Below are 27,166 nucleotides of genomic sequence, written 5' to 3'. Positions count from 1 at the left end.
AATAAGTACGAATGTTACCAACCGTGTAAGGTGGAGGGACAGCGTCGACCATGTGGTTAATATCATCGTCTCTGTCCAGGTTATCTTGTGTCGTCGCTATCGAAGGGTCCGAAGACGACTTGACCAATCTCGGCGCTGGAGGCGGACTCACTTCCAAGTCACTCTCCGGACTGGACGCGTACGACAATCTGTTCTCCGTACTCGACGACATTGAGAACAAAAAGTCATCCGACAACGGCTCAGGCCTCTGTTTCCAGCCATTTTGTTGTTATCCATTTTAAGTGCGGCGTCCGACGGTAGGGTGGGTTTATGGAATGGGGTGATAAGACAAGACAAAATGAATGATTGCAAAAAACACTTTAAAAACTGAAATCGTGTTTAGCCGTGGATGATTAATGCTTTAAACAAAATCCAAACATGAAAGAAATGGAAAAAGCAAATTAAATCAAATCGTCTCTTTCGTGTTTGAATGTTTATTTTACAAATGTGGTATTTAACACTGGTAAATTCAGAACGAAATTAAAAACTAAATAACACACACTGATCGTAGATTATTGAGTAGTTTGGATCGCAAAATAAAAATCGTTTTAAACAATTATTAACAAATTTAATTCATCCATGCAATAACAAAACAAATATCCAATACAAATTATATGTTATGAAGCAATATACAGTAAATAAAATAACAAAATATATTCTTAAACGTATATAGCATGCAATATATAAGTTAAATAGGAACAATCATGCAGTTTTAAATTAAATTAATTGACAAGCGTTTTGGTAACTTTTCACAAGAACAAACAAGCGTTCCTAAACATACCCCAAATGTTGTTCAGAAATAGGTTTGTTTAGAACACTAGGCACATCTCTTTCAGCTTCGGTCGTATCGAATTTCTCATCTTTATCAAACTCTTCTAACTTTAGAGTTGGCAGAGATAGGTTCTTCTGTTTAAGCAAGGATCGCGGGGAAACCGACGGCAAAGTTCGAGATTCACTGAACCTTGTTCGGTCGACAATAGGTTTACCGTTGCAATTGCAATCCGGTATTTTGCATATTGGTTTCAAAGGTTGGTCCAAACCTTTGACCAACTTTGGCGTGTCTTTTATAAGACGTGCTTTCCATTCGGGTATTTCTGATTTAGGTTCATTTTGGAAGAAGGCCGACGCTGGTCGGAATTGCTCAGTGTCTGGCATCACTGAACTAGGTCTTTGGATTTTCGATATGGGTGAATTAGTAGAACGTTCTAGAACACTGTAAGGTCTAAACGGTTGAGGTTGAATTGAGTTACTTTTAAGACTGTGAGATGTTTCTGGATTTACAGTTTTATTAATTCTGGCGTTTGTTCTGATTCTTTGATAGTACTTTTGTCTTTCATCGTAGGGGTAGCTAGCGAAGGTGTGCCTATTTCTGTTATGTGTGTTAGGAACGCTGTACAAGTTGTTAGGCATGCAAGGGGTTAATGTTTCGGAGTAGTAATATGGGACGACATGATTTCTATTAGCGTCATACACTTGATCGTGACGTTTGGTGCTAGTTATGGTATAGTTAGATGATATGTTTTGTGGCGAACGGATCGTTCGTTGTGGGGTCTGGGAGCGGCTGTAGTTGATAGGAGGGGAAATGGGGTAGAAAGCCGGATAGGGAGAGGGAGGGATGGGGAAGTATATATCCGACACCATTTCAACGTGCTACACCGCCGCAAGAGACAGAACAGAAAGAAATAGGTTAATAAAATACCTTACACTGCAGAGATGTGTGTACGCACACATCTCGAGCCGTGCAAGGGCTACTGGAATACAAAGAGCACATACAATATACCGATGCAAATTGCATTTATCAAGCGACCTCCAAGCGTGAACTTGCCTTCATACATAAATGATCCATATTTAAATACAACAGATATAGAAATGGTTAGTCCCAAACACCCAGAGATGAATTATTTATATATTGGACATTGCGTCATTGCATAAGATATTGTGCAATATGTATAAAGATAGAAAAAGTGATATTATATCTTTTGTGACTTATAACATAATTAAGTAATTAAAAATCAACAAATTGTTTATTTTTCTTTTACTGCAATAGAAATAATACTTCTATAAGTAACAACTGTTCATATTAATCAACTTTGTATAAAGTATTATAGTAAATAGTGGCTAGTGTAGTGGTGTTAACAGTATTCTAGGTCTCACCTTGGTCTCGGAGACCCAGAACTTCTGCTGGTCAGTCCGCTGGATGAGCTCCACTAGCTTGGAGAACCAGGTGGTCTGGTTGGCCTCGCTGAGCGTGATGGTGTGCGTGAACACGTGGCCCCACACGCGCTCCATGTGCTGGCATTGCTCTAGAAGCTTCTTTGATGATTTGTGCGCTGATCTGTAGAGGTAGGTCATACATAAAATTAAAGTAACATTAAAAATACATATACATTTCAGAAATATAATTATTGGCATTATTGTTAACGAAAAAACAAATGTTAAAATCTTAGATTTCACTCGCGACTCTATCTGTGCAGAATTTTTAAAAACACTTAACTAGTAGCCTATGTGTTCTTCCAGACTATATTCTACATGTCCGCTAAATTTCATCAAGACCCGTTCAGCAGATTAGGCTATTAACTTCAACAAATATCCATCTATAATTTCGATTTTATAATATAAGTAACACAAACCAGGAAAGTGTTAAGATTGAATGTGGATGGCTACAAAGGTAGAGGAAGACAGAAAAAAAGTATGGAAGGATTATGTGAAAGATATTCTCATAAAAAGAGTGGATTCAGATATTTCGGCTGAATGATGTATGGAAGAGCAGCACATACTTTGCCGACCCTCCGTAAGGGATAAGGGCAAGTGGATGAGTAAGATTCTACGCTGACAAATTCAAAGAACGCTTAAAGAGTATCTTACTTGGGCAGTCCCGCTCGTAGCTGTTTGATGACGTGTTTGGAGTCGGCCTTGAGGAAGATGACGATGGGGTAGAACTGCGCGTAGTTGAGCCTGTCGACGGCGTTGGGCGTGATGTCGAGCAGCGCGTGCTTGCCGCGCTCCATGATGCTGCGGATGCTGGACAGCCGGATTATGCCGCTGGACTTGCTCTTGCTGTCCTCCAGTGTACTGTCCATTTCTGTTATGGGAATGCAACCTTATGTACGGAGAAATACGGTTGATTTTTGACATTATACTTGTTGTGGTATTATGCACGAAGTAAATAAATAACTGCTTTTTTATGTTTGTTAAGCTAGCGCTTGACCACGATCCCATCTAGGAGAGTGATGATGTGGTCAAAAGATGGTACGTACTTATATACATAGAATAAAACGGCTGAATAGTGAAACGATGTTAAAACACATAAAAGCCTCTTAATTGATAAGGGCCACCAAATTCCAAATGCTACTAAAAATGCGTTTTTCAGATTGTCTTATTTAAATTGTTTAAAATTCGCTTCATAATTCAGCAGAAAGAATAGGAAATAAGTCAATGGTGATGGTGACAGGGAGTTGTAAGTGGTGTACGTACTGGGCGTGGTGATGGTGACAGGGAGTTGTAAGTGGTGTACGTACTGGGTGTGGTGATGGTGACAGGGAGTTGTAAGTGGTGTACGAACTGAGTGTGGTGATGGTGACAGGAAGTTGTAAGTGGTGTACGTACTGGGCGTGGTGATGGTGACAGGGAGTTGTAAGTGGTGTACGTACTGGGCGTGGTGATGGTGACAGGGAGTTGTAAGTGGTGTACGTACTGGGCGTGGCGAAGCAGTCTGCGTGGTCTGCGAGCAGGCGCGCGCGCGCGAGGTCTGCGGCGGCGCCGAGCACGATGACGGGGCGCACGAAGCCGGCCGCGCGCAGCGACACGCGCTCGTACGCCGGGAACTTGCTGATGCTGTCCGACAGCACCACCTCGTCCCAGTGCTCCTGGATATACACAAATATTACATTACTTTGCTATACTAATTATAAATGCGAAAGTTTAGATGGATGGATGGCTGTTTGTTAGACTTTATAGCCTAAACTGCTGAATATAGGCTCTATTGTTTTGTTTTTAAATTCCACGCGGTCGGAGTCGCGGGCGAAAGTTAGTCTATACTATCAAAAAATAATTGATTTATTGGTAGAGTACACACTGTTGTGAGATTGTCGATTGTTTCTCAGCCTTCAACTGTTTAGTTGCGCAATTAAAAATCGAGTAGTGTACCTCCATATAAGCTCATAGGAATCAAAGCGAGATGAAACAGTTGTGCGATAGTTTAGTCAAATGTCGATGGTGTGCGCGCTCTAATTAAGAAAAAGTGTTTATTCGACATATGCTGTTTATATGAAAGTGCTAGTTTTCAATGAATGAAAAGTAAGAAAATAAACATGTACTTAATATTGTACTCGGTCATACATAATCTTACTAATGTCATGAATGCGAAACGTTGGATGGATGGATGTTTGTAAGAATTTCTAGTAAGATAGTCTGGAAAAACACATAGGCTACTTACTTTTGTTTTTTTTTTCAGATATTACACGGGCGAGAGCTAGTAAGAAATAAAGCTATCAAAATATTACCTTGCCAAGACTCTTAGTCCTGCGATGCGTGGAGCGCCGTCGCCTGAAGAAGTAGTTCTTGCCGTCGTTGCCCGACATCTCCTTCTTCGTGGCGTTGAACTGCGCCGTCGCCAGCTCCTCCGCGCGCGCCTTGTTCGGGATTATGCCCTTCTGAACCTCCTGGTTGTTGCGACCTGAGGAGTTTTCAGTTCAAAAGATATGAGAAATTATAACAAACTCGTCTAATACGAAAAATCGATTGTTATGAATATTAAGTACTTTATCAAACGATTTATTCAAAACCCAATAATTGATCGTGGGCGGCTCAAAGCGACCGAGAACGATAAGTTCAGTTATAATAATAAGTGTTAGAAAATATTAGGAAACGGAAGGAATAGTGGGTGTAGTTTTATAAAATACTTTGCCAGGAGGGGCTCAGTCCTTCATTGAGGGCCCTCAGTTGCTCAGTGGCTCAGTCCTTCAGTGAGGGCCCTCAGTAGCTCAGTACCTTTCGAGTCGTCAACACGGAAAGTTCGATATCTTTTATCATTTAACTTTAGATTTTAGTTAATATGGAATAAGCAATGCAGCTCGTTTTACATTAGACGCTAGAAGTTTTATCACATGCCTAGGTCCAGTCATAGCCGATTGTTTATTTGAACGTAGTAAATTGCGTGCAAAGTTTTATATGAGTAATTATTTTAGATTATTTGTAGCATGTTATAAATGATAGTAACTATATTACCTATTCTGTAGACCTGCCAGGCGCCGACGGTGCCGTTGTGCAGCGTGTCCACGACGTGGAACACGTCCCCGCTGCGGAACGACATCTCGCCCTCGCGCGCCTCCGCGTAGTGGAAGTGCGTCTTTATGTGGAACGAGTCGCCCGCTGGAACGTGCACACGGTTTATTAATAAAAAACATTTAAAGCTACATTCAGAGTCATTTAAAGTGATAAAACCTGCTTTGGAGAGGATCGGATATTTGCTAAGAAAAGATTTATGAATTTGTTTGGGAAGTAAGATGAAATCAGGACGTAACATCAGGTGTGATCCTTGTCAACCAATAGGTTATCATACTAATATTATAAATGCGAAAGATTAGATGGATGGATGTTAGAGTTTGTAGCCTAAACGAAATTGGATGAAATTTGAAATAGAAGTAGATAGTCTGGAAGAACACATAGACTACTTTTGTTTTTTATTTTAATTCCACGAGGGCGAAGTCGCGGGCAAAGCTAGTACATCATAAAAAGTAAAAAAAAAATTGTGAACAATCAAATGCTAAGACACAAGTTTTGTAAGATTTAGTACATGTCCCGCCACTGGCTGATAGAGGTTCAGATAGCTTAAAAGTGACGTCACTGTCAGAGTACCAAAATACGATATTTCTATCACATCATACGTTGTTATCAGACACAACAGTTTGGTGGGACAGGTGAAAGTAATATAGTATGTGTGACTGACGCGTGTGTCCGCTGGCGACGGCGCTGTACTCGTGAGGCGCGTGCTGCACGATGAGGTCGATGCGCTCCTGCAGGCTCAGCAGGAACAGCACCGCCTCCTCGCGCGTCACGCCCTTCATCTCCATCTCGTTCACCTGACATTTACCAAACAGTACAATATATTAAATATCCTCATCTCTAAGTAATCTTGTTCATTAGGACGTTTATAAATATTTATTACATACATACATATATAACATATATTGTTTATTCTCATTCAAGTATTTAGTTTTATTTTATATACCATATACTTTTTTTTTTATAACACAAGGTGGCAAACGAGCAAGCGGCCACCTGAAACCGCCAAAATGGCGAAGCGACCGCTGCCCATAGACATCCGCAATTGCAGATGCGTTGCCTCCCCTAATACGACGGAGGAGGAGACGCACATAAAGAGAATATTTCCCCTTCCTATGCATCTCCTCCACCGTCAAATCCACTTCCTCTTCCCAACCTCTCCTTAAAAGAAAAGGGTGGTAAAGAGAAAGGGACTTAAATTAGGCCTCCGGCACCACACTCATCAGACGAAACACGGAATTGCTTCCATTTCACGCCTGTCTTCTGTGTGGTCGTGGTATTACTGGGGGCGTGCCGGCCCTGCAGTGCTAAGATGTTAAAGCGGGCACTACCACTGTTGCTACCATATATTATCTTGCATATTTATTTTTCATTTATACTGGAACAATATATAATTCATAAATTATACCGAAACGCCGTAAGCGTAGGATATTAGTAATTAATGTATGAAAAGAATTATCCTACTGTTTTCGATGCCTACGATACAGGCATTGCCTAGTGTGGGCATCACCAGATTAAACGTATATTAACCACAATTGGTATTTATCTTTTAGGTATAATTGTTATTATAATTGATAATCTCTTATTTTTCAATAAAATTATTTCTATTTCTATCCATAAGAATATTTATAAATCCTTTGCGGGATTGTCCAGATGCTTTGAGTACTACGCTATGAAATATAACATCATATAATACTAGTTAAGATTAAGATTGTATTTTCTTTTACAATAACTTATTTCGCTCATTACTTGAACACTTTCAGTTTTCAAGTTAAACTTAAGTATAAACTGCGTATAAGCAAATTCGTACTTATATTTTCTTACACTCAGTTCATTCCTAAGTTTAACTTTATACTCCCTTTATTTGTAAGACCGTTCATGTATATCTATCCTAACAAATATTATAAAGAGGAAAGATTTGTATTTTTGTATGTACTGAAATAACTCAAAAACTACTGAGCCGATTTTAAAAATTCTTTCACCGTTAAAAAGGTAATTTATCTGTAAGTAACATAGGTTTTTAATTTCACGTGGACGAAGTCACGTAACAGGTAGTGTTTTATATCCAGACAATTGTCTACCTTGAGTATTTTATCAGCGGGCTGCAGGCCCTGCAGCGCGGCGGGCGAGGCGGGCTGCACGCCGCACACGAACACGCCGGAGCGGTTGCCGCCGCACAGCCGCAGCCCCACCGACCCCTCCTTCTGGAAGCTGATCAGCCGCGGCTCGCTCCTACAATACACAGAAACGTTAGACTACACCGCCCAGGGCACCCGCCCAGGGCGTCCGCCCAAGTCCCCACCCAGGGCACCTAAAATCCATATAGATCGGAGAAAATGACGTCATACGATAGCGTTAGTGAGATTATGTAGAAAACATCTCAAGTGAACTGTTTAAATATGCTTTCTTTACATTTTTTAATCTTTTTGCCTCACTTGCGCCCTGGGCGAGAGTTATACGACGCCGTTTTACCCCGATTGGGACTGTTATGAACTACACAGTAACGAAATATAAAGAGATAGCATAATTAACAATTAACTTGAGATATTTTCTACATAATCTCAATAACGCTATCTAATGTTAGCCTCAAAACCACATGTCAAAATAATTAATGTATTAAGAAAAACTAGTGTATCTGTACACTGCAGTAACACTTGTACAAAAGGTCACTATGGACCTGATTAACTTACGGTGGTTTATTTCTCTGATTCGTCATTCCATCTTCTTCGTAAAGCTGTCTTCTGCTACTGTAGTAATCTGAAATAACAATTTACGTTTTTGTTAAGAAATGTACGTTACTACTGAACTTTGAGAGATCGAGGTCAATGAGGTCTTTTTTTTTTAAATTCTGTATATGTTTATGTAACTGTTATGTTATGTTACTTTATTTTATAGGTGCAACGGAAGTAAGCGGGACCTAAATGTGTGTAAGCGTCCTATGGCTCCGCCAACATGAGTGTGATGTTTTCATTTATTTAAACTGTATACATAAAGCATTTTTTAATAAATACAAATTGAAAGGTTGTAGTACAGTTGAGTTTAACTCCATGAGAGTTATCTTAAAGTAAACCATTCGATACAGAGAGGATGTTTATCGGAGTATGATAATGAAAGTGCACAAGTGTTCATAGTTTTTAAGATTTCTAGTCAGTGTGATACAACACAATCAGGCTTTAGGGTACATATGAGTAGATATAGTCTAATAAATGAAAACTTTTTTTGAATAAAATAAAGGTGTCTGTGTACCGTCGCTGCGCGGTGGCGGCGGACGCGGCGGCTGGTCGGAGTCCCGTCGCGGCTCCGCGCCCCGCACCGGCGCCGCCACGTACACATTCTGCCCGCTACCGTACGACAGGGACTCCGCCCCGTAAGATAGTGGCGACGCCTCTACACAACACGATTTATATGTAAACAACGAATGCCGTAGATTATAAGTTTATTTTTCTGTTAGTAAACAACGCATCAAATCAACCTTCTGTAAATATGGTAAGAACCAAGGATATATCTGTACGTCTTACCTAGACTGTTATAATTATTCTGATAGTTTCCATTGGTGACAGTCTCTTCACGTATTAGTTCTCTCGTGACCACCAGATTGAGGCGGTCTTTGCAGGATTCCAGAAGTTTCCGTGCCTCTTTTAAAGTCATTACATCGGTGACCGGCGTATTGTTAATACGTGTGACTACGTCTCCTTCGCATAAACCTTGACCAGCTTGATTTAGTTGTTCTCTCGCCCGCATTGTTAGCTCTTTCACGTATAATTTGCAGCCCAGGACGATACCGAAGTCTATAACAAATGAAGATCGTTTAGTTTTTTTATGTTTGAATTACTCACAGTTTCAAAACAAGAAATTAATTGTTGTTTCTTGTACGAGTGAACGTCTAGCGGTTAACAAAGCTTTCAGTTTAAGAAGTCTGCGAGGGCTAGACGACCTTTTGTTCTCTGTAATACAGGGAGCGTTTTCGCTTCCCAGATATTTTAACCGCAAATTAAAGGATGAAAGGAAGAATGAAAACGAACGGGCGACTGTAAGAAAGTTTTGTACGCGTATTGTTAGTTAGTGAGAAATAAAATCTACCACGATTCGTAAGAAAAAATCTACTGTTAATTGTGTTAAAGCATAGTCTTTTTCAAAATGACAAGGCAATATTGTTTTAAAACGAATTACGACAGTATAAACATTTTTCTCGATTCTTTCACTAGGATAGTCATTCAAAAAGACAAGCAGCGACAGCTCCCATATTCTTTACGTACCTTCTTTCTTCCCATTCCTAGTAAGTGATAGTTTGATAGTAGTGGGCGCTGTGGGCGGTGGCGCGGGCGCTCGTCTCCGCACCACCAGCGACACCGCAGCCCCGGAGTCCCGCAGCACCTGCACTGCTCGGGCATACTCCACGTTCTCCAGCGGAACTCCATTTACTGATACTATTCGATCGTTCACTCTGGAAACGTAAGACCAAATAATTGAGTGAGGGAAACAGAGATAGAGAGAGTAAACATTGAGCACAACGCCATCTATGTTACAAATTAATAAACTTTCACGTAAATTGTTTTTCTTTAAGTTTTTATTAAAACCTGTTTTGAAATCATTAAACAAAAGTTTTATATAATAGTATTTGACATGCATTGTTAGTGGTTGTTAAAAATAAACACTACGCTACGAAAAGTTAAATCATCGACAAATATAATAAACTAGCTTCGTTCACGTGAAATTTAAAAAAAAAACATAGCATATATTACTCGGCGATAACGTAGCTGTGTAATATGCAATAATTTTTAAAATCAGCTGAGTAGTTTTTGAGTTATTTATACAGAAATACAAATCTTTCCTCTTTATAATACTAGTATAGTTGAATACAAAAACATACTGTAGTTTATCTTCAGCGGGCCCGCCGCGCAGCACATCGGATACCGCAATGGACGGGTCGCCACTCGCGAAGTGCGGGTTGTCTCGGCCACCGGATACGGCGATGCCGAAACCATAACCTGGCACCCTGTTAAGGCGTACCCTGTGTGTCTCCCAGCCAGCACTCCTCTCAGCCGTCTGGAAAAGAAAATCATCTGATTAAAAATCTATGCGTATTAAAACAAATTTAAATGAAAAACAGGTACACAGGTTTCAGTGACTTAAATAAAAGCATCCGAAAATGAAGAAAATTTATAGATGCGCTCTTTTCTATACTAATATTATTATCTATTCTTATGTCATAAAGAGGAAAGATTTCTTTTTTGCATGTATTGAAATAACTACTGGGCCTATATGAAAAATTCTCTCACCGTTAGAAACGTTATTTATCAGTGAGTAACATATTTTTTTTCTTATTTTTTTATTTCAAGCGGGCGAAGCCGCGAGCAACAGTTAGTATATACTATTTTTACAGTCATACCCGGTTCACACATGGCCAGTACAGTTGGAGAGTTGCGACGGCAAGCGACACTCATTGGCGCCTGTTAACGTTAACTCTACCAGTAAATTGATTGTCCAATCAGAGCGCTACTGACTAGCTGTATTGGCTAAGTGTAAACCGCGCAATATAACCGTTATTATAATAAAGTATTAAAATACCCTTTAACTCATAGGTTTTTAAATCTGAGCCGTAATGTCAGATCTTATTACACTTTCGCACAGTTATCTCTCTAACAAAGATACAATGAGTCGGTTACAATGAAACTGATAGTTCACGGTCTGACAATGTCTTGTAAGCCGATACGAAATCCTGTTAAAGTCGACGCTTTCATAACTTAGTTACTGCAAGTATTAGTGATACGATTGTTATGAGACAAATAACTAAGAATATTGTTTGAACGAAAAAGTGCACGCTTTGCGATTAAATTCTCGTATTTAAAATTGATAACGTCTTTTATACAGAGTAATCATACATTTATAAATGTGAAAGTTTAGATGGATCGTTGTTTGTTAGAGTTTGTAGTCTAAACGGCTGAACTGATTTCTATGAAATTTGGTACAGATGTAGGGATAATCTGGAAGAACACATACCATACGCTACTCATTTTTTTTTAAATTCCAGGCTGACGGAGTCGCGGGCGAAAGCTAGTATAGACATATAGTTTAGTTTACAAGCTATGAAAAAATAATATCATTATTTAGTATGCAGTTAACAAAAGTTGTTTTGTATGTTGTGTGAAATGTTTGTAAGGTTGCAAGACACTAAACAATGATTTAATATTTTTATAACAAACTAGCGGTTGCTCGCGACTACGTTTGCGTGAAATTAAAAAAATAATAAAACATAGCATACGTACCTGATAATATACCTTTTTAATGGTGAAAGATTTTTTTTTATTCGGTCCAGATGTTTTTGAGTTATTTTAATTCAAACAAAAATCCAAAAATACAAAGCAAAGTAAAGAAGTATAGATAAAAATATACCGGAAACCGGATCGTATACTATTAAACAAAAACTTGTTTGTAACGTAATCAAATGTATCATAGGAAAGCATTCAAAGTTCAATCTTCAAACGATGACTAATACTATTGATAAGGAATAAGTATTCTGTAAGAGCGGGCGCACACCTCTGACTAAATTATCGAACAACTGTTTAGTTAACAACTAAAAATCGAGTAGTGTAATGTTTGCCTTATCAATGAACTAGCTGTCGCCCGCGACTACGTCCACGTGGAATAAAAAAAAAAAAAAAAATTGAGTAGCCTATGTGTTCTTCCAGACTGTCCGCTACATCTATACCAAGTTTCATCGAATCTAACAAACATCCATCTAAACTTTTCCATTTATAATATTAGTATGAAGTATGATTATATGATTATTATTATCCACATATATCTTTATTTCTTATTCTCTACATAATATGTTTTACAAGAATTGTATAAAAATAAAATAAAACATATTATATAAGAAATTGTTAATTATTAGTATTGTGCGCACCTCCATATAATATATGTAAGCTCATAATGTTAGGAACAAAATTAGTACCGTGCTTTAGAATCGGCGCAACTCTAGATTATCGGCATAAACGTCACGTCCCTAGCTGACAGCTGTCAATGTCACTAGAAGTATAGATAGGCGCGCAACCTGGGTCCTGACGAGAAGTGTTGCTCTGAGTTTAAAGCGACAGTATCAATTTAATAAGTTGTCTAATAATAGTTATCAAAGGCAGACTAAGTTGTGCGATAGATTAGTTTCAGGCGCGCTTAAAGCGATAAGAATGATATTTAAATAAAGTTCGATGACCGTAAACAGAGTATACTGTATTCAAATCCATTCGTGTTATATAGAAAATATTTACCAACAGACTGCTTAATGAGCCATTGTGCCAGATTGAATTGTGTTGTACTTGGAAATTTCTACCTTTGCGATCGAATCTTTTCTTAGAAATATCCAATTGAAGTCTCGAGTAACTTTTTATACAAATCAAAGTATAGAATGTAGAATACGCCCTTTGAATATAATCTACACGATTTAAGAAACATCCTGTATGTAAACTTATTTATTTACTAGCTGTCGCTAGCGTCTATGTCCGCGTGGAATTAAAAAAAAAAGCAAAACAAAGTAGCATGTGTGTTTTTCTAGACTATGTTCTATATCCATACTAAATTTCATTCAGATCCAGTCAGCCGTTTAGGCTAAAAACTCTAACATCCATCCATCCATCCATCTAAACTTACACATTTATAATATTAGTATGAAGTATAATTAGTTCCAGAATCCGTAGCTTTTTTTTATATATTTACAACATTCAGACACGTCTAGCATACTTTAAGATATAAAAACTACAAACTCGTCTTGCCAATTTCGCCATCAAATAAAGATTATAGAAGACCAGAGCGTATAAATAAAATATGAGTCATGTTTGAATAATTCAAGGACGAGCACAAGTTGAACCCGCTGCGGGAGGGGCTGAGGAATGTGCGAAGGTGCCAATCGCCATTGCTTATGCGATACGGTGCTTCAAGGAATAGAATGGACATGGTTTAGGATGTCCAGATGTTATACCAGAGTATGGAAAGTCCCGAATTATTAGAGTTCATCTATACTAATATTATAAAGAGGAAAAATCTGTTTTATTGTCTGTATTGAAATGACTCAAAACTACTGAGCCGATTTAAAAAATTCCTACGCCATTAAAAAGCTATGTTAATACTCAGTAACATAGGTAATTTTTTCAATTCTAATATGACGAAGTCGTGAGAAACAGCTAGTATGAAATTTCGATAGAATAGAATGTACAAGACACTTTTTCTAACGGCAATGATAGAAGTATTTCTGTGTAGTAGCTTTGTTTAGCTCTAAAATTAAATATGTAATTCCAGTGAAGTCAAAAATTACAACAAGATTGTCCACGAACTGAATGAAGTTAAACTTATCATGTAAGTAATAACTTTACGATAATTTTATTTATTGTATTGATTTTATTGAGCTTTATGTTATGTAGCTTTTATGTTTTTGCCATTGGAAGCTTTTTTTATTTTATTTATTATTACATTCCTAAAGACAATCTCGATATTCACTTTCAATGTCACGAAGCTTATAAAAATTAGAGACGTAACTATGGATCTCAGATAGCGTGGGTTTCTCACAATTATATGCAAGGTGTCGATCTGTGTGGGTTTCGATTAATAGTGTATTTATATTCATTCATAAAGGTTTCGATCAATATTATGAGTTGATGAATTCACAAAAACCAACAAACGTATAAATAAGAAACGCTTGAGATGTTTGTAATTACAATGAGAACACAAATTATTTCAATAGCCGCTACTGTGTAATTACAAGCGAGTACAATGATAACACATAAAATACCTGGAAGGGACATAACTGCACTGAAATTAACTGCACGGAATTGCTCACTGCAGACTGTTTTATAGAAGTGGGAGCGACCGATATAGGGTTGTCAAATGAATGTAAAACTATGAATAAACCAGCTCACTACAGTACTCCATTGAGGGGCTCGGAGCCTACCCTAATGAGGGGTGACTAGGCCGTAGTCAACCACGCTGGCCTACTGCGGGTTGTTTGACTTCACACATATCTTTGAATTTCTTCACCGATATGTGCAGGCATCACGCTCTTATTTGTTATTTTACCAACCCTATATTTTACCAACATTTTTCAGTCATACATCGAGACACGTACCAGTAATTATAGTGATATTCAGCTTAAGGTTTTATTTTTTTGTTATAATATAAGGTGGCAAACGAGCAAGCGGCCACCTGAATCCACCGAAATGAAAAGCGACCGCTGCCCATAAACATCCGCAATTGCAGATGCATTGGCTACCCTTCATTAACGGTGGAGGAGACGCTTAGGAAGGGGTCCTATGCGTCTCCTCCACTTTGCCTTCCAGTCCTTAGTATGAGAGAATCCTTAGAAAGAATGTCAAGAAGTGTTAAGGTCAAGAAATTTGACAACCTTATAATATGCGTGGGAATGGTAATACCTTTATGTAAATTTACATGACCCTTATGCTAAAACTTACTACCTTGTATGTACTAGCTTTAACTTATTTATTATTTTAAGTTTTTATAGTCATTTGTTTTTTATGGGATTCATTAATTATATTTCCTAGTGGGTATATTTTAGAAGCTTACTTAGTGCGCCTATGTTAAGATACATAAGTTTTTTAAAGAAATTTTCAAGTTCGTAGTAGTTCCGGAAATAACAAAGAGATCCTAAGAAAATTGCGTGTATTTCAATCAGTTTCCTTAACTAATTATTTTATTAATAATTTAAATCTTACAACATTATAAACATTTCCAGCTTTGGAAGAAATACTATAAATATGCATATTGTTAACAAGATACCAATTTTGGTAAATATCGACATAAAAAAACAAATTGTTCGTATCAAAAATTCTAAGCATACACTTGACGAATATGGAGAGGCGTATACAAGGCTCGGCACGCGTAGGCGCCCGACAACTATAAATTATCTTTGAACTTTAATATTGCCTCACAGCAATAAGCCCTCTAATAAACAAACACAAACACTGGCAATTTTAATATTGATAACAGTTTCGAGTCTAAATACTAACTAGAAACTATCGGTTGCAATTTCTACCCTTTTCTTGTTAGTGTATCTGTAGAGATACATCAATTTTTTTTTTCTAAACACTTTGGGTCATCAAGGTTAAGTGCTATGAATATTATTTTGACATTCGAAAAAATAAAATTCTGCCAAGTTAAGGGTTAACAAATTATCTCATTGGACAAAAAAATACACATCTTTAAGAGATAAGAGATGTTAGATTATATGAATCAAAATATGTACTAAAAACTTTCGACTGCGACTCCGTCTGCGTGGAATTATAAAAAATAAAAGTAGCCTATGTGTTCTTCCAGACTATCCTCTACATCTATGCTAAATTGCATCGATATCCATCCAACCCTTTAGGCTACAATCTAGCAAACATCCATCTTTCCAAACTTATGCGTTTATAATATTAGTAAGAAATAAGACATATCTATATTTTTACTATTATAATAAAGCGTAAACACACACTTGTTTGTTGCCTAACATGTCAGCAATTACAGCATATTTTTGAATAATTCTTCTCTTAATGTAAAGCTTCTACACTTACGTCACGCTTTAGGCTATATATTTTCACGACATTAAACTTAGGGGGTAAATGTTTTGGATAAAAACCCTAATGTGGGACAGAGGCCATAAGTTGCTGCCAACATCAAGGAAGCAAGGTTGCCATGGTTTGTCATGTCATGACATTTTGACACTTGCAATGGATAGTTTGACAAACGTAAACAATAATAAAAATTTTTCATAATTTCATGCGGATGAAGCCGTACGGTAACAGCTAGTAGCAACTAATATCTGTTTAATTCGCGTGATTCCATTCTTGGGTAACCTTTTTCAACAAAGATACGAACCGTTTATTTAACTTTATCGCAGGAAAAGGCGCGTTCATACTAGAGGTATGCAACATTTTCACAACGCTCTCACCAAGGTTTCTAAACAGATGGTAAATAATGCGCAGTGAATGCAAGTGAAGAGTAACTAATTGCTGTTACAGATTCAATAATACGAGTTACGAGATTGGATAGAAATTGATTGGTAATTGTTGACGAAGACTCGTTTCATAATATTATAAATGATCATAAAATTTTGGCTATGCATTTCGATGAACAACTTGGTAAGTTTAATATTTCAAACAATAATTTGTACAATATATAAGTATACGATTTAAGACTCTACTAATATAATAAAATGGAAAGATTTGAATTTTTGTATGTATTGAAATAACTCAAAAACTACTGTTCCGATTTCAAAAATTCTTTCACCATTAGAAAGGTACATCTGTAAGTAACATAGGATATATCTTTTATTATTTTTTAATTTAACGGGGACGAAGTCGCGAATTCTGAATATTAGTAGTAAAAAGTACTTTACATTTTTTTCTGAGCAAAGATTTCCTAACATTTCAAAGAGAGGTCTAAAAATTTGCTCGTGGTATGAAGACAATGAAACGAGCATAGATGTTGTTCGTATTTTATTTGCCTATATTTTACTTAGCAGAAGAGAAATAAATCGTCTACATATATAAATTAACCGCATGGTACATCAAGCATTTCACCGCAAAACCACAACTAGTTTTCACTAAGCAAATCCATAAATAGCTATCTAGTGTAAGGAATAAAAACACTATTGGGAGAAATGTTAGCGTAAAACTCTGCTGTTGCTAACCTAAAAAACCTAGTCAAGCTTAAACAATACATAATTAGTTAGATTTAATAAGATGGCGAAAATAACGATGTGCAAAAAACGCTAGAGACCTGTGACGTCACAACCCGCGTAAGTTTATGGACATTCTTAAAAATATAATATTCAACATTCTGTATACCTAGTTCGCACAAGGCTAGTAATGGGCGAGAACTGAGTAATAAGTAGAGCTTCTAGCCCTCGATTATAAAATTTGCCTATCTACTTGAAATTTTCGTTCACACACGTTTACTAAACCACTCTTGACTCAAATTACTAAATTACTAGCATACTGCGAGCTAAGCGTAACCACGGTGTAATTAAGTCCACTTAAAAACCGCGTTTCAAATAAAATCCTAGCTCATGTTTGCCTACCGTCTCATGCATTAGCAACTTCCGAGCATTCTGGGTCAACTGGCTGCTTTGAAACCGACCGATGTAACGAGAAAATGTGTAAATGCTAAGAGTCTTAACTGATAGTGGTTATTTGCTCGTTAAAGAGTGGGACAATTAAAAAACTTTAATACTGAATTAATATGTTAACCAGAAGTTAAATAACATAGTTATCAGTGACTGGCGTTATCTGCATTTGATAAAATATCTAATAGGTTGTTATTGATTGATTTTGAGTTTCTTTAATTTGACATTCACTTGTTTATGAGCATTTCCCGGGAAACGGGCAAAAATCCCATCAGTGGACCGATCAGAACGGCAAACATACATCGTTTTGAAGATTTAAACGTCTAAATAGACCTAAAAAAGACAAACTAATAAAATTTATATCATTACTCACTACAAATAAGCTAGGTAGGCTACCACCGGAAACAGGTTGGCCTTTTAGGAGTATAGGAGAATATTTATAGTCTGATCCGAGTCATGTTGAGACAAGTCTATTCCTGCTTCGTATCTTTATAAACGAAAAGGGGAAGCTGACGCAATTACTGGACCTGACTGGGTTTTATTTCCTTTAATGACAGACAGATTTTTTGATAATTGATTATGAGCTTTCGTCCGCGACTTCATTCGCGTGGAATTAAAAAAACAAAAGTGAGTAGCCTATTTGTTCTTCCAGACTGTCCTCTACATCAATACCAAATTTCATCGAGATCCGTTCAGCCGTTTAGGCTACAAACTCTAACAAACATCCATCCATCAAAACCTTCGCATTTATAATATTAGTATGATTGTCTGTTATCTTTATGTATAGAAAACTGAGAGTGTTAACTATTAGTTATTAATCCAGAACTAAATACTACTTGTAATATAAATGTTTATTACTTAAAATTACCAATGGTTATCCCATTGCTCATGAAATCATGAGGAATGCCAATATATTGTCTTAGAATAGTTTACAAAAAGCAAAAACTCTATATCTGACTCATAACACAAGGTTGATGAAAATAAAATATTTGAGTTAATTTACATATTGACAAAGATTTGAAGCCGGTACTGAAAACATATGTTCAATTGGTTTCGCAACGTGTTTGTTATGCTGTATTATAATTTGTAAAGAACGTATTGCGTCCTTCTAAATAAAAATACATAACAATAATTTTAACTTTTAACTTCAAGTAACTTGTATTCAATTTATATGAATAAGTTATACAAAGTCAACCTTGAATTACAAGTCTACATTGAGCTGTAACAACATTAGAAACGTTTATTCAAAAATACAATTAGTTACACAACTTCAAATAAAGTTTCTTAACGAAAAAAACTAACCTGCAACTTCTCGAATCCGAAATTATCCAATTTCATCATATATTTATTAGTTTCTAATACAACTCACATAAACTACTGCTTTTAATAATTATTACAACACTAGTTTTTAACACATTCATTCAGTTTTTTTTTTACATTTGCACTTGAAACTCACATAACGATAATAACAATGTTATAAGGGTTTTTTTATTCAATATTAAAATGCAAAAGGCTCAAGTGGTATGCGTCCACCGATGACGCGATCACGAGCCATATAACTTGTAAACTTGTAAGCTCGAAGCCACTTTATGTTGACAATTTCAAATAGGCAAAGTGCATGAGATATATCAAACTAACACATGACCGTTCAACTTAGCCGCGTTAACGGCCCGAATGCCGAAATGCAAATGAGAGTTTTGTTTATCCACAAGTTAGCGGAGGTATACGGTATGGCGTGAAGTATCGCTGCCGTATTGATCAAACTTCTTAGAATCCAGTTCACATACTTTTAAGTAGTTCAAGTGAATGTATCGTTATTCCCACTGTTATCCGAGAATCTACAACAGTAAGCTTTTATCCACCATTGTGTAGGTAGTGAGAAATTAAATTCACTACAGATAGAAGAATTGCAAATTTATTTGGAAGTCAAATCCGACACAGGTGGTAAAAAATAACAATGCGAATATAACAATATAGCGGTCAAGCAAAAACATTGCTGTCTTACATAGCAAGGTTTATTTAAAATTTGTTACGGAAATTATAAAGGCCGGTAATCTGCTTTTATAAAGCTCAGTTCTAACTGAACAGTCGAACTGTTTAGATCTGATGGCATATGGTTTAAAGGCAGATTGTCACCGAGCAATTTACTTGCTTGCTTTTACTTGCTTCGAAACCTTATTGGGTATCTAGTAGTTGCTTCACTTTCAAATCTCAGTAGCGGATTTTGTAATGTAGGTGTGTTATTGAAACGGCGGTTGGTACTGGACTGATTTATTATTAGTGACCGGACGGTACATTATATTAAGATACCCTCATATATACCACAGATTTCACTTAGATAGTCCACATTATATTACTAAACACATTTTGTGTAATAAAAAGGAGGATACAAATAAATTCAGTTTAAATGACATTTAATATACTGCTTGAAAACAAAAGGCCATACATTGGTCATCTAATACCGCGGCTAGCGGACAGTAACGCCCGGAATCGCATTCCAGTCCACTATGACAAAGGCTGTACCGGGCATACGGTATGCGTCTCGCTTACGTATTCAGTCTGCAATCCAATACGACAAAAAATGTACCATATAAAATGCGAGCCCATGACCTCTAACCCAAAGTGATAAAGTTCAAAATTCAATCACAGATTAGTATTTGTTGAAAATGTATATGTACAATGAACATTATCCTTTACTATGTTGAAGTATTGTAATTTTATTTGCCATTTAAATTATGACTTTATTTGTTTTAGCTTAAAGTTGAATCTATTATTCAAAAATATGTAATTGATATTGTATTGGGCATTGTATTTATTCTTTAGGTAACTCATGTTTAAAAAACATGACTAAATAAAAGGTAACGACAAAAATATTTGTATTCAGTACTTATGGTTTTCAAGTATTTAAGAAAAAATAAACATATCTAAGGATATTTAATAAACTAACATGTTTCACACTAGTCTGCATGATAAAACTTGATGTCTTTTTTGGTTACCCATCTCAGTAGGATAATAAAAATAATAAAAACCTCTTTATTGCCATCCAATAATATACACAGAGTTGTACAAAATAAAAAACATACATGAAAAAATTGTAACAGATGGCAAAAGGGGGAGGCTCAGCTTTACCGGTAATGGTTGAGATCCAGTGTCGGGCTGGTTTTCAGCCTCCCTACTACAACCAATACTATCTCGGTCATCCAAATTTTTGACTTTATTTCATCAACCTAAAGGTTAATCACAAAAAACATTTTATTTATTAGTTTTACTTTAATTTATATTATACTTACTTGAATGTAAACTAAGCGAAATAGGTTTAATGAATTTTTTTCATTAGGTCAAAGGTAGAGCTTAATAAAAAAAAAATTTAAAAGTTAAAAAAGTTTTTAATATCTTTAGAGTATTTGTTACAATTAATTAACAGTCTCATGTAGGATATCCCGACAAACTGGACAGATTAGATCCTGTAAATGTTAACATTTCATCTGGATTTGATTTTAATTTTTCTACTAACATTTGTCTATTAAATCTTAGTTCTCTTATATAGTCAAATCTTAGACCTCTAATTTTATTTATAACTCTTCTACGAAGTTTATTATCTGTGGCCGGGTTTCTGAGCATATTCTCTAAATCATTTAAGTTATCAGGTAATTCAACAGCATCTTTTTGTAATATTTCATGTTCATATTCAACATTTAACTTATTGTAGTCTACATGTACATCCGGAAAGCTCCTATGATTTCTTTCATGGTTTTTCACACAAATATGCCTGTCATATTTGACATCTTTTAATATTTCTTTACCTTCATCATCAAAAATAATCCTTTTGTTTTGTTCACATCTACATTCTTCTTTACCTTCGTAATTCTCGAAATAGGAAGACGTACCTTGAGGTTCAGTTAATAAATTCAATAAATGACCATACTTGTTTTCAATGTTTTTGATAACACTTTTGCATTTTCTATAAACTGTTCTTAATTCCTCCAGATCTTTTTTATTTATTTCATAACATTTCGAAGTGTGTTCGTTCTCTGAATTAGAGTGACTGTGTTTTCGTTTTCTGACTTTTAAAATTTTTTGTTCAGTAACCTCATCGTTATTTTCATCTTGAATTTCGGATGTGACTTGCGCATTTTTAAGCTCCCGAACATGATTCTTTATTACGACGTATTCTTCTGAAGCCAGATTTAATATTTTCGGATTTACACCTTCTAAGCGATCCTGCACGATCATAACAAACTTTTCAACTTTTGTAAGTTAACAATTAACAATGCACGTGATTAAAACTCAATTCAAGTAACGATAAAAGACGTTTGTAACTTTAATAACTTCAATTTAATATGACAATCGCACTATTGTTCTCTTACTAACTTGATAAACATTTTAAACAAACTTAAACGAAAACTATAACCTATTCGCATCATGGCAGATCTTTGACAGCGCTCGACAACATGGCGGAACAGATGACGTCATGATCGTTCTGAAACGCTTGCAATGTTACTTATCAACTTTTATTTGCCATTTTATTTTTATTTTTTACTCTTAATATTATATTAAAAAATCACGTAATTTTTAAGAATGATCAGTATATCTTCATTAACTTACATACAGATTTTATTACAGATATAGGCCTATTAAATTAAAGTTTTAAGTATTACACTAGATCATTATTGAAATGATAAATTATAATACATGATAACTAGTTTTTGCCCGCGTGGAACAAAAAAAAACAAAAAGTGAATGCATAGGTGTTCTTCCAGACTATCCTCTACATCTGTACCAAATTTCATCAAAATCCATTCAGCAGTTAAGACTACAAACTAACAAATATCCATCTATCCATATACATCCATCTAAACTTTCACATTTATAAAATTAGTATGATAGGAAGGAAACTAAACAACTTATTAAAAAAGTGCATATATTCAAAGGTCTTTATTTTTTCTCTTTTTCTTTTTCTTAGGCTTATTTACACTTACATCTACATCATTTTCTTCTATAGGAGCTTTATCTCGTTTTCGTTTTTTGCACTCTTTTTGTGTCTCATCATCAGATTCTTGAGGAGAGTTTTCAGCATTCCCTTTCTGTTTTTTCTTCAATATTTCAACTTGTGGTTCATCTTCAATCTTGTCACACAATTCATTATCAAGATCTTTAGACTTCTTTTTTTTCTTTTTCTTGGTTTTAGGTTGATTATCCAGATTTACCACATCTTCACCATTTTCTAGCCCGTTTACTAAGTCTCCATGACCAGTTGAGTTTTTATTTTCAGAGATAACTTCCTGATTTATAGTTCCTAGAAAACCTTGAAAACCACACCTCGGTTCATCCTCCCAGTCTAATTCTGGCTCAACATGCTTTGTTAATGATGTTTTATTCTTTGACTTTATAGCAGCCATTTTATTTTTAAAATAATCCTCCATACTTCCTTTTTCTGTAAACACTTGCTCTGTTGGTGTTGATTCCTCCACAACAGAAGTTTCAGTTACATCTTCTTGTTTAAAACTTTTCTTACCAAAGATATTAGCTAAATCTTTCTCGCTGTATCGAGACAAATCTTTTCCCCGAGTAAATTTGTGATAATGTATTCTTGCTTTACTCTTTTTTGATTTATCTTCAAGAGAAACTCCACTGTGCAGTTTAGGGCCATCATCATTCGCTAAAAACAATGTTTTTTAATTATATATTCCTACTAACAATTATAACATTTTCTTTATTTATTTTTATCACACAAGATAATTCGTTGTTTTACACTTAAGTGAATTTAATTTAGCAGATAATTAAATTCACTTACATTTATAAATACGTTTATATTTAAGTAATAAATTTTATCGCTTCTATTAATGTTTTTTTAATGAAATAAATAATGTCTAAATTAAAAACAAATATTTACCATTAGATAAATTCGCAAGTAATGAGTTAAAATCGTCCTCATGTTTGGTCCATTGATCATTTCTGTCTTCAAATCCTAGTCCCTTTTCATCATTTTTATATCGAGCCACAACATGCTCAACAATTCCATTTTCATTTGCACCTAAGCCTTTTCCAGAAGTCCAACCCATTTTCTCCAACATACGCTGACCGAATTTATTGGTATCATTACTCCACTCATTATTTTTAGCACGAAGATTTATAACTTTTTGTTTGCGGCGGGGACCCGCAAGCATGGCCATTGTTAATTTTTAAAAACTAAACCTAACATCGGCACGTGTTGATAACATGAATCAATAACTGTCAAAATGGACGATTGGACGACGTTTCATCAAGACGAAAACATTACAAACTTGAAACGAAAGAGAGGAATATATGCAAGCGCGCGCATTGGGTTGGCGGCACTGAGAACGTTCCGTTCTACATGTTTTACGTGACGCATAAGATATAACGCTGCGTCTTCACAGTCGGAACACCTGTATTACAACAAAATTCCATCGGTATGAAAAAAATAAGAGATTTTTTTTTTCATTTCTCGATTTTCTTATAAAGTTACAGTTAAAAATGCATACAGTGATACCGTAAACCCATCGCACTATTCCGTAAAGCATCATGAAGCATGATTGTTTTTCCTAGTATTGTTTTATTGTTCCATATATGTTTTTTTTGCTTATGTAGTAAACATAGTATATTTTACATGTTTTTTTATTTACATTATATTTATAGACTCTATTTGAGTATTTACTACAAAGCATTATTTTTATGATGTAAAAATAGATTTGAGAGGCATTCTGGTCACCAATTCAAATCTCACAGTCGTGTCTACTACTAATACTAATATTACTTACGATTATGTTAATTTTAACTTTAATGACAGAGCAAAATGTAATTTAATCTGCACAAAATTAGTCTGAATTGCGACGCAGTGGGCGTTACAACAATACGAACAAATGCCAGATGTTGCTTATCTTTATTGCACACGATAGCATTTAAAATTTATTCATGCATTTTAATTATAAAAATTTATAGTGGATACTCAAGGTCACGTAAAAATAACAAGTAATTTCTTGTATTATAACTGACCTGATTTTTTTTCTCTAATTATAAATTCGTACGCACGTTCCATTGCAAGTTTTTTTTTTAAATTTCGTACATACTGATTTTATCACAAATACCGGTTACATTTTAGGATTGTATTTGGTGTAAACTGCTAATGTAAAGAATTAGTGTTCTTTACATTAGCAGTTCTTACATAACTAACCTAAAAAGAGAAGCGACCTTTTAATGTTAACATTTGTGTCACTAATTTATTAAAATTAGAGACAATTTAAATAAAATGTAAAATTGACCGTTACACGCTGGATGTTTTTGAAATAAACTCTTGAGTATTTCACGGGTGTAGCTCGTAATCTCTTTGTTTGTTGTTTCCAAACGTCCGGTTATCACGACATTGGAGGAACGTGATGTTATTTTTTATAATCATTCACCGTGATGAGAAAATCGTCAGCTGTCTAACAGTGGATAAAAGAAAATCCTAATCGAGAGGCCAATGTACAAACTTAACAGGAATCTATACTCCTTGCTACTTGATAACTCATTAGTTATATAAATAAATAAAATAACGAGTACATCTTAACTTATTTTTAATTTTAAATAAAGTAATAAATAAATTTCTATGTTATTACAACAATAAATATCAACATTTTTTAAATATCTAAGTATATGGTATTCAACTTTTCCCAATGAAAACAATACGAAGAAACCTTGTAGGTGAGTTGTTTTCGGATGAAATTCGTTTAGTTTCGCTGTGATTTCGTCTTGATATAAATATGCAATTGGCTAACCATCAACCAGGTGTTCGTCGAGACCGGTTTTAAGAAAGTAAAAGTCTTATTTCAATAATTTTGATCGGACACAACCATAACGAAATTGATAATTTTGTACAACTTTCTTATACGATTTAACATAACCATAGACAGCTTCGGGTCTGACTTGCGTAAACATAACTGAACGTAGGAACTAGGTAAATTTTAAGAATAAAAGTACCGCGCTGTAGAATTGGCGCAACACTAGACTATTGGCACAAACGTCACATCTCTAACTGACAACTGTCAATGTCATTAAATTGATGGATATTCGCGCGCATTCCTGGCGGGTCCACTAGTTCAGAGCGTTAAATTAATATCGCTAGAAACAATTTTATTAATCGTTTAAAAGTAATCAAAACAATTTCCTTTGATCGAAAATGCTGTTTGATAAAAATCTAGTATATAATTTGTTTGGAAACATTGTAAAGTCACGCCTAATATTTTCGTAACTGATTACGAAATAGGTCTTATAATTTGTAACACTTGAGGTCAATATAGATAACTTGAAAGGCCAAGACAAGAACTACTGTTCCGCTGATAAGTTATCAGTCAATCCCCTGTCTAACACACATTGATTTGTCAAAAATATGATATTACTAGCTTTCTTCGCGACTTCGTCCGCGTTGAATTAAAAAAATCAAAAGTGAGTAAACCTATGTGTTCTTCCAGATTATCCTCTACATCTATACCAAATTTCATCGAAATCTGTTCAGCCGTTTAGGCTACAAACTCTAACAAACATCCATCCATCTAAACTTTCGCATTTATAATATTAGTAAGAAGTATGATTAGGATGATTCATTGATTGACCAGCAGTTCGTTTCCATCATGTAACATTTTTTTGCACCATTGTTAACTAATTTATTGATAACTGAACTATGAAGCTATTCCGTATATTGAAAACCTTAAGTTATTTGTATTTATCGCGTGCTCACAGCCAAACACAGACAATAAAACCTCTTTGTATTGTTTCAAAGATCAAAAATTAGATGAATATCCAGATGTTTTAAGCACGTCATCTTCGAAATCTCGTACGAAGACTGCGTATGATTTTAATTAAAGTGTTACGTTAACGAGTACCAAAGAAGGCGATACAGTTTTCATTGACTGTCCAATGAGGCAGTCAGACGAAGAACCGGTCGTTAGGAAAGCTCGCAGGAAAACGAGGCTACTGAACTTTGTATTTAATAAATCACACGTTACGGGACTGATGTCGCTCTTCCACTTCATGCTGTAATAGACATAATTGCTATAAGAGTCGACTAGCTACAATTCATCTCCAGAGACCTCTCTCTAGAATGTCTCTTAAAAATACAATTAAAAATCAATCTGGTAGGAGCTATGCCAAAAGGTTTGTTTTCTACACGCAAAGGAAATGACTTGCGAGATCAAATTGTATGAGTCATAGAATTCAGAGAAGTTTTGCATTTTTATTTACCCTTTACCTGGGTCAGTAATATTGTAACGCGTTTTTGATATTCGTCCTTTATTCAAAGAGATAAAATGAAAAGCAAAGCATAATTAGAAGGACTTAACGGTGTATCTCGGAGGCTGAACGCCTGTGCCCGAGGCCAACAAAAATAAAACAAAATTATTGGCGGCCCGACCGCTTTGCCGACGACAGCTGCGAATTGGCGCGAAACAGGTTTCGGCGGGAATGGTGACGTCATCTGACATGTGCCTTCTCCGATTTTGGACATTGGCTGTGTAAAAAATATGAACTTTTTCATAATTCAAGGATCCATATTCAATTTTACAGCTGTTTATTAAAATTGTACACAGTTTTCGATAAATTCTCTGAACAATATCCCTCTCATTGTATTATTACGGCCATAGACAACTAACAAAAACCGACTTCCAAACAAAATACACGAAAAACAAAACAAAATGCACTAAAAACAAAACAAAATACACCAAAAACAATAAATTTAAA

At 35.5% G+C, this 27,166-nt stretch overlaps 2 protein-coding genes across 9 annotated transcripts in view; both read right to left on the bottom strand.

Annotated features, from left to right (window-relative positions):
* Window positions 1-27,166, bottom strand: part of LOC106110325 (tight junction protein ZO-2-like) — a 90,059-nt gene that overhangs the window by 8,912 nt on the left and 53,981 nt on the right. For 7 of the 8 annotated variants that reach the window (XR_001226077.1, XM_013292092.1, XM_013292097.1 and 4 more), the window contains 13 exons: window positions 10,193-10,368; window positions 9,579-9,766; window positions 8,841-9,110; window positions 8,569-8,709; window positions 8,013-8,079; window positions 7,404-7,554; window positions 5,987-6,119; window positions 5,266-5,409; window positions 4,542-4,714; window positions 3,734-3,905; window positions 2,905-3,121; window positions 2,194-2,374; window positions 23-247 (listed from right to left, as the gene is read on the bottom strand). Coding sequence is in view for 7 of the 8 variants with exons in the window: in XM_013292092.1 (XP_013147546.1) it covers window positions 23-247; window positions 2,194-2,374; window positions 2,905-3,121; window positions 3,734-3,905; window positions 4,542-4,714; window positions 5,266-5,409; window positions 5,987-6,119; window positions 7,404-7,554; window positions 8,013-8,079; window positions 8,569-8,709; window positions 8,841-9,110; window positions 9,579-9,766; window positions 10,193-10,368 (2,238 nt within the window). In the remaining variant the exon portion in view is untranslated. Of the gene's footprint in view, window positions 1-22; window positions 248-2,193; window positions 2,375-2,904; window positions 3,122-3,733; window positions 3,906-4,541; window positions 4,715-5,265; window positions 5,410-5,986; window positions 6,120-7,403; window positions 7,555-8,012; window positions 8,080-8,568; window positions 8,710-8,840; window positions 9,111-9,578; window positions 9,767-10,192; window positions 10,369-18,736; window positions 18,831-27,166 lie in introns of those variants that run through there. The other variant, XM_013292096.1, reaches the window with a different exon arrangement.
* On the bottom strand, window positions 22,344-23,675 carry LOC106110328 (PIN2/TERF1-interacting telomerase inhibitor 1-like). The gene is made up of 2 exons (XM_013292102.1): window positions 23,328-23,675; window positions 22,344-23,093 (listed from the first exon to the last, which is right to left on the bottom strand). The coding sequence occupies exons 1-2, from the start codon at window positions 23,605-23,607 to the stop codon at window positions 22,360-22,362; spliced, it is 1,014 nt and encodes a 337-aa protein (XP_013147556.1). The 5' UTR covers window positions 23,608-23,675; the 3' UTR covers window positions 22,344-22,359.

Source organism: Papilio polytes, unplaced genomic scaffold (assembly GCF_000836215.1).
Source record: "Papilio polytes unplaced genomic scaffold, Ppol_1.0 DF820678.1, whole genome shotgun sequence".
In the NCBI taxonomy this organism is placed as follows: domain Eukaryota; kingdom Metazoa; phylum Arthropoda; class Insecta; order Lepidoptera; family Papilionidae; genus Papilio; species Papilio polytes.
The sequence above is the reverse complement of the archived record's forward strand: the minus strand, read 5'-3'. Positions and strand labels throughout refer to the sequence as shown.